Source organism: Prosopis cineraria, unplaced genomic scaffold, assembly GCF_029017545.1.
Source record: "Prosopis cineraria cultivar Desert tree isolate PC_DT_omini unplaced genomic scaffold, ASM2901754v1 PC265, whole genome shotgun sequence".
NCBI classification, from domain to species: domain Eukaryota; kingdom Viridiplantae; phylum Streptophyta; class Magnoliopsida; order Fabales; family Fabaceae; genus Prosopis; species Prosopis cineraria.
Genome location: NW_026555592.1, coordinates 19437 through 31505, shown reverse-complemented (window position 1 = coordinate 31505; position 12069 = coordinate 19437). Strand labels below are relative to the sequence as shown.

Below are 12069 nucleotides of genomic sequence, written 5' to 3'. Positions count from 1 at the left end.
AATCACATCTAGAATATTGTGATGTGACGGCTTATAACTCATTATTATTTGTGGACTACTGTGCGCGCGCGCACATTAAAGAACATAGTTTGATGCGCTTATAATTCTAACCAAAAAGAAAAAAAAAATATAATATGAAGGAAAAAGTAAAGTTTCCTCCCCAAAATTTAAACATGATTTAGTCCCTTAAAATGTGTCGAATAGATGGGCCCCTTGCAATTTGCATGCGACAACTAACTTTGTCAATAAAGTTTATATATATATATATATATATATATGAATTACATAAAGCAATTCTATGAATACGTTATGAGTCCATATAAGCAAACGTCACAAGTGAAATAGGGTTGTATAAGTTCAATCTAACAAGCTAGTTTCTATAAGTTCTCCTTTTAAACTAATGCTTATACCATTTGAAACATATTACAATTATCAAAGGAAGCTGACGTTTAAAACATAAAGGAAATCAAAACCAATGAAGGAGCAAATAACTCTTCCAAGTCGCTTCTCATAGATTCAATGAGGCTTTGGACACTTTGAGTTTAGAGTGTAGCCAGCACTTATTGGTAATTAGGACTGCACAAAAAACTGAACAACATTAGACTTTGATCTAGCCCAAAGTTTGGTATCTTTTATAAAAAAATTGGGTTAAGCAACTTATAGTTTAGTTTAGTTTAGTTGTAACCTAAAGATTAAGAGGACTAGACTTAATTCATAAGATGAAGAGATTAGTCCCAATAATCTAGTATTCACTTAGCTTTTTTTTTCTGTATGAGACATTTTATCCTAATAAACTTAATTAAGATAATAAAAATATTTATAATCATAAAAAATTCATAACAATCTCTAACAACAACTAAAAAAATATTTTAATTACAATTCAAATTATTCAAATTCATAACTTCAACAACAGTAACAACAACATTCAAGAAACTTCATCAACATGTCTAATATACATTACAACAATAATTTAGTAGCAAACTAAATTAAAAATATACTAAATAAAAGAGTGAAATGTGGATGAAGGAAATACTGCGTTCAAATTTCAAACTATTTAAATATATTAAAAATAATTAAAATTTTATTAAAATAATTTCATAAAATCAGACCGGACCAAGTGGTATGAAACTGTCCGATCCAACTTGAGAAAATAATACAGTTTTTTTTTTTGTCTCTTTAGTTATTTGGACAAATTTTTTTTACTAGACCAAACCAAACTAGACTTGTTTGGGTTAGATAGAACAATCGAACCTTTGCACATCTAGGAATTTCCGAACATCTCTCTTTAATCTTTCTCCTCTTCACATTCTTATCATATTCAAACCGCAATGTTATTCAAACCCATGTCAATTAATGCTTTTTATCTAATCTAATATATCCTTAAGGAAGATGAGTTGACACATAAAATTGCATCTACACGCTGTGAAATGATCAATCCAAGTATTAGAACATTCATGAGCCTCCCAATAAACATGATAAAAAATGAGTTTCTCAAATGAAGTTGTGTGATCATTGGTCTTCCCAGCACAGTCTGATTGTATATATAATACCACATGGGACACTGATAGGGTGAGAGAATTTGGAACACTGTACTGTACTCATTGAATACGGATCCATAGTTTTCTAATGACAGTTTATATATATGTGTGTGTGTGTGTGTATATATATTGGAAGTTTCAACTCTATAAAAGTGTCACGATGTTATAGATTGACAATCGGATCGGTAAATAAAAGTTCAATAAACATACCTTCAAGGTGCTAGTAGGGGAATAGTGGGAGATTGTAATTGTCAAAGGTTTATGAGCCAACCAAAACAAACTTTGCACTAATTTCATCATAATAGCTTGATTTCGTGGATCATATTTAGTTTGTGCTCTAATATGCTTCAGATCACGCAATGGAGTGGTATTATTTCTCACAAACTTTCTTGGGAAGGTCAAATCCTGGAAATTAACCGAACAATAGCAAACCAACTTAAGATTTCAAATTAAATACTAATTTTTGTTAATAAAAAAGGGCCAAATGAAGGATAGTCTTTTTTATTTTTAAAATTTACATATTTTAATCATTTCATATACATATATGAATTTTAAAAACGTAAATTATACCAAGAATTACCAAAAGACCTCATGCCTTCCCAAGATCAAAGACTTAACAAAGTCACATTTCTTCAATAGATTTTGAAGATAATTCTTAAACAGACCAAATTGCAAAAAGAGAAATGAATTAGTACCTTTGCGTTGGAGCTCAAAATAGTAAGGTCTTTGATGTGATCAAAGCAAGAGAGAAAGTGCATAATATTACCAACCATAAGTGAGTATCTATAATTTGTTTGCAAGGTGGTAATTTGATTTTGGCAGAACTGCATTTGGTTGGTAAGATTTTCACGATCGGATAAACATGCATGAATATTCGTTCTTCTTCATAGTGAAGTCTTAGCAAGTTTGGCGCATCAACAATGACCTCTTTCAAATTGAAACATGCCCTCAATGACAACTTCTCAAGCTTGTCATTTTTCAGCTACATATGAGAATGACATAATGTTAATTCCTTCAGACAACCTAAGTCTGATATTGTACTCTTCACCCACTCATTAGTTACAGTTACTGCTTACAAGTCCAGGACGTTGAGAGCCACACATTCAGAGATACTGTATACTGCCAAAGAAACATTGACGTAAAAATATTCTAGATTGGGAGCAAGAGAAATTGGTTCTTCAGTTTAGCATTTCTAAACAGCTGCAACTTTTTAATTCTAGGGCTATGAATACGCAGGTTCTCAGGAAAGCCACAGTAGCCACTGATGATCAAACTCCCAGTGACTAATTCCATCAAGTTCTTTGTGACACTTACACCATATAGATACATATCTTTTATGGATTCACAATCAGATAAGTTAATTTCACATGGCTTGTGAATGTCATAAAAAGAACAATACCATAGATTCTTTGCCTTCAATTGAACTTCTTTTAACTCTAAACAATGACTGAAGCTTGCCCTCTCTAGAGACAAAGATGAAACTCTTACATTTTGCACTCCTTCACATCTACTGATTTCAATCTTGGGCACTGTATGATAAGATCAGCAATTGGAAACTCAATAAATCCCGCAAGATTGAGCACAGTCAAACATTGTGAAGACAATAGATGAAGGAGCGAGTCGTATCTCACATTGATGCTGTGTCTTTAGTGTTGTTCTCTATTGCAAAGTTCAGCAATGCATCAAATACCAAATTGAAGGTAGAACACCCTTCAATGTAAAATACGCTTAACCTTTGTAAAGACTTGGGAGGGCAACTAAGGTGGAAGGTTTTGAGGATGAAAGACCTGAAGTTGTCATGTGGGTCTTTCTCTACTTGAAAGAATTTGTAGTCAAAGCGAAGTACAGGAAAGGAAAGCCATAAAGAGTAAAAGGCTTTGGATAAAACACTCAACTTGGTTGCGTCCCAGTAAGGGAGAAAATTCATCATGTGGTGGATGAGATGTTGACGAAGATCTTCAAGTCTGGGATTTTTTACTTCGCCTTTGGTTGAATCCTCCATCTCCTCAAACTTGTTACTGTGTTTTCCTAGAAATTACATCAAACAAAAGTATTATAAATATAACGTAAAAACAACGCGGATATTTGTTGTCTTCTCTGCTACCACCCCCTAATGCTCAAAATCTCAGCCTTTATTTAGAGAAATGAGATGAATTTTTTTTTTTTTTAAACATCAGCTGAAATTTTAAATATTAGAAGAGGCAGCAGACACCACAAATTGGCCAATGAAAATCAAATAGGCGGAAAACAAGCACCAAGAACTCAGGCATACATGTAACACATTCACGAGGGGGGGGGGGGGGAACTTACCTCCTAGGATGTTTATAGAGTTTGTAGAAGCTCAGTTTGGAGAAGCCATGGAAAGAGATGCAGATTGCCACGCTGTGAAGCTAATAAGAAGACAAGCAAGCAAAACATATATATCACCCAACAAATCTCATTTCCTAGAAGAAGAACACGCAATTAACAGATCAACTCCACCAGAACTGAAGGCCCAAAGGTTATCTCCGCACAAAGGCTGGGAAGAACCAGAATTACAGGGAAACTAGTGGACGGAATGTGAGTAAAAGTTGAATAACAGACAAATCCCAGGAGGAACAGAGAAACATTTGGAGATGAAAAAGAGAAAATGGCAAGAAATCCACCCAAGGACGGCACAACTCTCAAGGGTAAAGCAGAACCCAAGATCTATAACATCGCATCAGCAGAGTACCTCGAGAGAGAAGCTTGAACAGAAGGAAGCTCTTGAAGTGAAGACTGCTCAAGCGGTGCTAGTTGAAACGAAGAGAACCAGGGATGCCGAGTACGAGAACAGGGAACAGAGACAAGGCAGCCACAACTGGCGAGGTAGATGAGAGTACAGGTCAGAGGAGTCGAGAGTGAGTGTGGACTAGGGTGTTCTAGTTCAAACCACTCAAACTCAATATTAAGCAACGACCAAGAAGATGACGGTAATAATATGATCGAACCTGAGTTTCATCCAAGAGAGATGAAATTGTTATAGCTGTATTTTATTCTTGAACTGAGAGTGATGCTGTGAGCGTCGTCGAACTGAAACTAACCCCTATTTGGTTGGGAAGAGATTATGAGAGGAAAGAAAGGGAAAATAGAAAAAAAAAAATATTTTTTCTATTTAATTGAGAAGAAAAAATTAAAAGAAAAGAAAAATTATAAAAAAAATAAAAAGTGGATTCCACCACCTTTTTTTTCTTACATTTTTTTCTTCACATGTGGCCAGATTTTTTAAAAAAAATTATTTTAATATTGTCTTCCTTTTTTCTTAATCTTCTTGATTGTTAATTTAATTTTTTACGGGTCATTATATTTTATTTTAAAAATGTTTATCTGTTTTGAATTTTAAATAAAAATATATCTTGCAAATTATTTGATATTAAAATATTGAGATGATCTTATTTTTTCCTTCAATTTATTTTAAGACAATAACATAGGATATATAATATATTTTGATATAAGGGCACTGTTATTATTATGTCATGTGCTTATTTTCTTTACTCTCTATTTTCTATTATTCATCCAAATAATAGGAGTAATAATATTTTTTTTAATTTTCTCTTCTCTTCTTTTCATTTTCTTTTCTTTCATTTTTTTTCTCTCAATTTTTCTTCTCATCCAAACAAAGTATAAAGGTTTGTTTGGTTCCAAGAAAGGAGAAAAATTTTAATAAAAAAAAGTGGAGGAATTTGATATTATTTTATTTGGTCAAGGAAAAATAATGAGTATATATAAATAATTTTATTTTTATTTTATTAATGTTAAAATACTACAAAAGGTGTATCTACATCTTTTAATTTTATTATGAGAGACATGTTAGTTAAGGTGTAATGAATTTTATCACTCTCTTTCCAATCTCTCAGTTTAGAGATGAGGCTTTGTAGGAGAGGAAAAGTTTGTTTGACGGGAAGGGGCAAAATTACCCTCCTCTTCTCCAACCAAATACTCTTAGAGGAAAAGATAAAAATAAAACAGAGGAAGCTTTTTTTTTTTTTTTTTGAGGGGGGGGGGAATTTATTCAATGTAACATTAGTCCCATATAAAAAAAGGACCAAAGAAATATAGGGAGTTGATTTCTCTTCATTTCCTTTCTTCTCCATTTCCTCTCCACTTTTCATCTAAGCCATTAGATCTATTTTTGAATGGTTGAGATTTGATTTTTTATAAAATTATTATTATAATGAAAAATAAATATAATAATAATTTTATAAAAAATCAAATCTCAACCATTCAAAAATAGATCCAATGGTTCAGATAAAAAGTGAAGAGGAAATGGAGAGAGAAGGAAATGGAGAGAAGCCAACTCCGAAATATAGATGGGTCAAACAGAAAACACACAACAACATAACATAAACAAAAAAAAAAGGGCCCACATAAAACAAGTCTAAGAAAAATATAAATAATTTCAAGTGTATGTAATAAATTTTTTAAATAATTTATCTATATATTAAAAGTAAAAAATCATAAATAATTGACTTGTAATTCACAACTAACTCTTATAAGTTTTTAACTAATATTACAAATAATTTTAAATACATTTACTTAATTCTTTTAGTGATTTTTTTTTTAAACCACGCTTCCATAATCAACATGGCATTGATTAAGGTGTTACCATATAATTTGAAGGTGGAATCCAACAAAGCAACCTTGGCAGTAGCTATTATACATTTTCTTTTATAAAAGTGAGAACAAAGCAAATAGCTCCAACATGGAGATAAGTATAACCCTAGCTAATCCATTCATAAATTTTTAATTAACACTATAAATAGTTTCAAGTATAGCTAGTAGATTTCTCAATTAAATATTTATATTTTTTTAATTGCAAGTAAGGACTAAGATTTTTTAATTAAAATTTTAATAATTTAATGTCTATAATTATTATTAATGTTTTTATAAGGTCTTTAATTGTTATTAATTGTTATTAATGTTCTTATAGGATCCTTAATAGTTTTCTAATAACAAGTGATGTTATATATTTATATATATGTTGATAATTAGATAGGTGAAGCCGGTGAAAAAAATAATAATTACATGGATAAATAAAAATTTATTAAAGCATATCATCAAAGCAAGGTTTGTAAGTAGAAGAGGTGAAAAATGTCAATTCACCGATCAAAGCAGACTTTCCACTAATTTCATCATAGTTGGAGCTTTTAGATCACCCATGATTATCTTACTCTGATCACCTTATAAAAAAACTAGTTTTTCAATTGCATGACAAGAACCGCTTAAGAAAATGTGCTCAATTACGTGTCCTGTCATAGTTTGATGTAAATAAAATTCAATAACAACATCTTACAAACTTTTTTTTATAAATATTCAAAAATATCTCGATACACTTAAACATTATGCTATAATATTATTTTAATTCTCTCTCCACTTAAAAGAGTATTATTGAAAAAGTATTATTAGTAAAATCTTATTTTTCTCAAATTATGTTATATTTTTGGACAACAAATTCCTCCAAAATTATCTTATAATTTGGCACATAAAATAATTAGTATATAATTAAAAATAGCAATTTAATTACAATAATAGTAACAACATATCAACGTTTTAAAAATTGAACCAAACTATAAACCAAAAAAGTTTGCAGGTTATGATTTTTATAGTTTAATCAGATGGATCGAAGGTTATATATCAAATAAAAGTTATAGCAAGCAATTCTCAAACTACATGACTGTATGGGGAAATAAGAGTAGTAGTCTTCTAATAGCAAGTGATGTTATATATTTATATATAGGTTGATAATTAGATAGGTGAAGCCGGTGAAAAAAATAATAATTACATGGATAAATAAAAATTTATTAAAGCATATCATCAAAGCAAGGATTGTAAGTAGAAGAGGTGAAAAATGTCAATTCACCGATCAAAGCAGACTTTCCACTAATTTCGTCATAGTTGGAGCTTTTAGATTACCCATGATTTCCACTTTCATATGCTTCAGATTGCACAATGGGGATGAAAGCAAGAGAGAAACTGTTTCACGTTACCAAACCACAAGACAGAATCTATGTTGCGTTCTGGTAATTTAATCTCGGCACTACTAAACTTAGTTGATAAAATTTGCATGTTATAAACTTGCAGGCTTCCATTATAGTTAAATTCTAGTAAGTTTGTTGCATCGATATATAATTGCCTCTTTTAAATTGGAATATTTTCTCAGTGACAACATCTCAACTTTGTTTTTTTTTGAACTCCACCTTTTCTCAACACATGTCGCAAGAACCTATTGCCAGTTCCTTGAGAAAACCTACTAATTTTGATATATATATATACACACATACACACAGAGTACTCCTCACCATCTCATCCGTTAGTATTACGCATTTCAATTCCAAAACAATGTAACTGATCTCAACTAGAATATCGTGACAGCTTATAACTCGTTCTCATTTGTGGACCTGCCTTATATATATATATATATATATATTTCAAGGAACAATAGAGGCACTATACTGTAAAAAATAGTTTTTACTCCACTAATTTACATCACTTATAAAAAAATGAAATAAAAAAATTTACATGTGATATTTTTTAAAATAATTGTTATATAAGTAGACATATCTACATAACTTTTTTTATAAAAAAAAAAAACTGAAGTCTTGTGGACATCGTGGTGGCAAGACCGATAACGACTTAGAAATTCCTCCCCGATGGTATAAGAAATATTGTCTGCAATAGTAAGATGATTGTTGTTTCATCAAAGTTATCTTACTCTGATCACCGTATAAAAAAAACTAGTTTTTCAATTGCATGACAAGAACTGCTTAAGAAAAGGTGCTCAATTACGTGTCCTGTCATAGTTTGATGTACTTGTATAATTCTAATTAACCAAAAAGAAAAATATAATATGGAGGAAAAGTAAAGTTTCTTCCCCAAATTTTAAACATGATTTAGTCCATAAAACGTGTTGAATAGATGAACCACATGCTTTAATTTGCATGCTACAACTACCTTCGTGAATAATACAACTTATCATAGTAATTTAAGTTATAATTAATATATATATATATATGAATTACATATGCTTCCATATAAATAACAAGAAGTTATAAAGCAATTCCAAAAGACTTAATATGTTATGAGTCCTCAAAATCTCACAAAGTGAAATAGGGTCTTATAAGTTCAATTAAACAAGCGATTTTTTTTTTTCAAAAAAAAAAAAACTCTCTCTCTCCCCCTCCCTCTAGATTTGTGCTCGTGACATTTGAAATATATTATGGTCATCAAAGAAAGCTAACATTTTAAACATAAAAGAAATCAAAATCAGCGCATGTAAGGAGCAAAGAACTCTTCCAAGTCACTTCTCACAGATTCAAAGCCTTGAATGTGCACTTTGAGTTTATAGTGTCGCCAGCACTTAGTGGAAATCCCAGAACAGCATGTCTCTTCAATCTTTCTCCTCTTCACATTCTTATCATATTCAAACTGCCACATTATTCAAATCAATGCCAATTAATGCTTTTTATCTAATCTAATATTTCCTAAAGCAGGATGAGTTGACATATGAAATTGCATCAACATATATATCTTGCATGCAATCCAAGTACTAGCACATTCACGAGCCTCCCAATAAACATGCTCAAAAACCAGTTTCTCAAATCTCAAATGAAGCTGTGTGATCATTGGTCTTCCCACCGTTTCTGTTCGTAAGACTTTCTCAATTAAAGTACGTGATTGTATATATGGGCGAAGGCGTGTAGTAGTTTTCTCATCTGGGTTCCATGGGTATGCCAAATCCCAATAAGTGACCACACTATAATCTTAGATTGCATTTGGATTGATGAATTTGGGTTGACAATTTAAATTTAAAATTTTACATTTGAAATTTATAGATTCTAAATACTTTATTTAGATGATATAAAAAATTTCAAATTGAAATATTAAAATTTTTCGTTTGAATTTTAAATAAAGTTTCAAATTTCAAATTTTATGTTTAAACTTAAAAGTAACTCAAATGACGTCAACAGTCTAATCTTAGTCAAAATTAGTGATCCAATTCCAGTTAAAGGTAACAGCTCGGTCTCAGTCAACTCCAACTATCTAAACTCAAACAATAGCCATGTTGAACACTTTGCCTTCATGCCTTGGGTGTTGAGGCGAGCGCCTTTAACAACATTGGCTAAAGGGTAATTTTATGATGATAAATTTCAATCTTTTTATTTCACAGCAGTCATATAAATGGTTGGATTAAAGTGAAGGACACAAAAAATACAGAATTATGATTTGGTATTTTCTTATAATATCACCTGGAACACTCATTGGATGAGATTGATAAAGATAAGTAAACAAAAGTTTCATAAAAGATACCTTCAAGGTGCTAGGTCGGGAACAGTATTTGGAGATTGCAAGTGTCCAAGGTTTATGCGCCAACCAAAGTAAACTTTTCAGTAATTTCATCATAGTACCCTGATTTCCTATAGAATATGTACTTTATGCTCTAATATGCTTCAGATCACGCAATGGAGATGTATTATTTTTCATAAACTCTCTTGGAAAGGTCAAATCCTGGAAATTAATCAAACAAAAGCAAAGCAACTTAAGATTTCAAATACTAACTTTTTTTTAATAAAAACAGCCAATTGGAGGAGATTATTTTTTGTTTTCTAAATGCACATATTTTAATTATTTCATATATACACACATGAATTTTAAAAATGCAAATTATATCAAGAATCACCAAAAAAGACGTCGTGCATTCTCGAGATCAAAGACTTAAAAAAAAAACCCACATTTCTGCAATAGATTTTGAAGATAAGAGAAATGATTAGTACCTTTGCGTAGAAGCAAGTAATAGTGAGGTCTGTGATGTGATCAAATCAAGAGAGAAACTCCATAATGTTACCAAACATGAGTGAGTATCTATAAGATTGTAGCGAGTTGGTAACTTGATTTCGGCAGAAATACATTTGGTTGATAAAATTTTCACGATCGGATAAACAGGCAGCATGATTATTGGGCATTCTTCATAGCAAAAATTGATTAAGTTTGGCGCATCAACAATGGCCTCATTCAAATTGGAACATGCACTCAATGACAACTTCTCAAGCTTGTCATTTTTCAGCTCCATCTTCTCTAACGCATTACAATGACTTAACGTCAGTTCTTTCAGACAACCTAACTCTGATATTTGTACTCCTCACCCACTCACCAGTTACTCCATCCAAGTCCAAAACCTTGAGCGCCACACATGCTGATATATTGTATAATGCCCGTCTTTGTCCTTCGAAAGACATATAGGAGCGAAAATATTCTAGATTGGGAGTCAAGAGCTCCATTTTTTTAACATTATTTCTCATCATCTGCAACTCTTTAATTCTAGGGTTATGAATACTCAGGTTCTCAGGAAAGTCACACTCACTGATGTTCAAGCTCCCAGTGACTAATTCTATCAAGTTCTTCGTGACCTTTACACCACATACATATATATCTTTTATGGATTCACAAGCAGATAAGTTGATTTCACAAGGGTGGGGAAGGTCAACAAACGAGCAATACCGTAAATTCTTTGCCTTCAAATGAACTTCTTTTAACTCGTTTAACTCTAAAGAATGACAGATGCATGCCTTCTCCAGAGACAAAGATGAAACTGTTACAGTTTGCAGTCCTTCGCTTCTCGTGATTTCTAGCTCTTTCAATCTTGGGCACAGTATGATAAGATCAGCAATTGGAAATTTAATAAATCCTTCAAGGTTGAGCACAGTCAAGCATTGTGAAGAAATTAGACGAAGAAGGGAGTCGTATCTCACATTGATGCTGTGATTGGTACTCATATAAAAGACTATCTCTTTAGTGTTGTTCTCTATTGCAAAGTGCAGCAACGCATCAAATACCATATTGAAGGTGGAATTCCCTTTAGGGTAAATTACGCTTTGCCTTCGCAATGGCCCTTGAGGACGACGAAGGTGGAGGGTTTTGAGGATGAAAGACTTGAAGCTGTCATGTGGGTCTTCGTGTTGTTCAAAGAATTTGTAGTCAAAGTGAAGTACAGGACAGGAAAGCCACAAAGAATGAAAGGCTTTGGATAAAACACTCAACTTCGTTGCGTCCTTGTAAAGGAGAAAATGCATCATCATGTGGTGGATGAGATGTTGAGGAAGATCTTCAAACTTAGTATTGCTTCTGGGATTTTTTATTATGCCTTTGGTTGTATCCTCCATATCCCCAAACTTGTTGTGTTTACCTAGCAATCACATCAAACAAAAGTATCATAAATATAACGTATATACCCAGGAACAATGCTTACAATCTTAGCCTTCTTTTAGAGATAGAAGAAATTTTTTTGACCATGGCGGAAACTTTAGATATTAGAAGGAGCAGCAGACATTACAAATTGGCCAAAATGAAAATCAGAGAGGGAAAGCAAGAACAAAGAACTCAGGCATACATGTAACATCAATTCACGAGAAACAAAAAATTGTACCTCCTAGAATGTTTATAGAATATGTAAAAACTCGGTTAGAGATGAAAAAAACGAAGAGAAAGTGATGTCGAATGGGGAAAGAGATTAGAGGTA

At 31.9% G+C, this 12069-nt stretch overlaps 1 protein-coding gene and 1 long non-coding RNA gene across 3 annotated transcripts; both read right to left on the bottom strand.

The window, feature by feature from the left end:
- Window positions 1-442: 442 nt before the first annotated feature.
- Window positions 443-4623, bottom strand: LOC129296136 (uncharacterized). 2 transcript variants are annotated; one of them, XR_008589698.1, is made up of 7 exons: window positions 4508-4623; window positions 4252-4377; window positions 3849-3928; window positions 3170-3566; window positions 2234-3067; window positions 1749-1943; window positions 443-576 (listed from the first exon to the last, which is right to left on the bottom strand). It is a non-coding gene; the product is annotated as an uncharacterized LOC129296136 (long non-coding RNA). The 2 variants fall into 2 exon arrangements; XR_008589697.1 differs by lacking the exon at window positions 4508-4623 and having other exon boundaries at window positions 4252-4446.
- A 4196-nt stretch (window positions 4624-8819) lies between these two features.
- LOC129296137 (uncharacterized) lies at window positions 8820-11713 on the bottom strand. The gene is made up of 3 exons (XM_054934728.1): window positions 10705-11713; window positions 10399-10628; window positions 8820-8981 (listed from the first exon to the last, which is right to left on the bottom strand). The coding sequence occupies exons 1-3, from the start codon at window positions 11711-11713 to the stop codon at window positions 8820-8822; spliced, it is 1401 nt and encodes a 466-aa protein (XP_054790703.1).
- Between the last annotated feature and the right edge of the window lie 356 nt (window positions 11714-12069).

Bases quoted from the DNA above. Each gene is read 5' to 3' on its own strand.
- LOC129296137 (XM_054934728.1), bottom strand. From the start codon at position 11,713: ATGGAGGATACAACCAAAGGCATAATAAAAAATCCCAGAAGCAATACT. The intron at 10,629-10,704 runs GTGAGTGGGTGA...GTAATGCGTTAG, and splicing joins GGACTTGGATGGAGTAACTG to AGAAGATGGAGCTGAAAAAT. The intron at 8,982-10,398 runs GTAACATTATGG...ATAATGTGGCAG, and splicing joins TAGATACTCACTCATGTTTG to TTTGAATATGATAAGAATGT.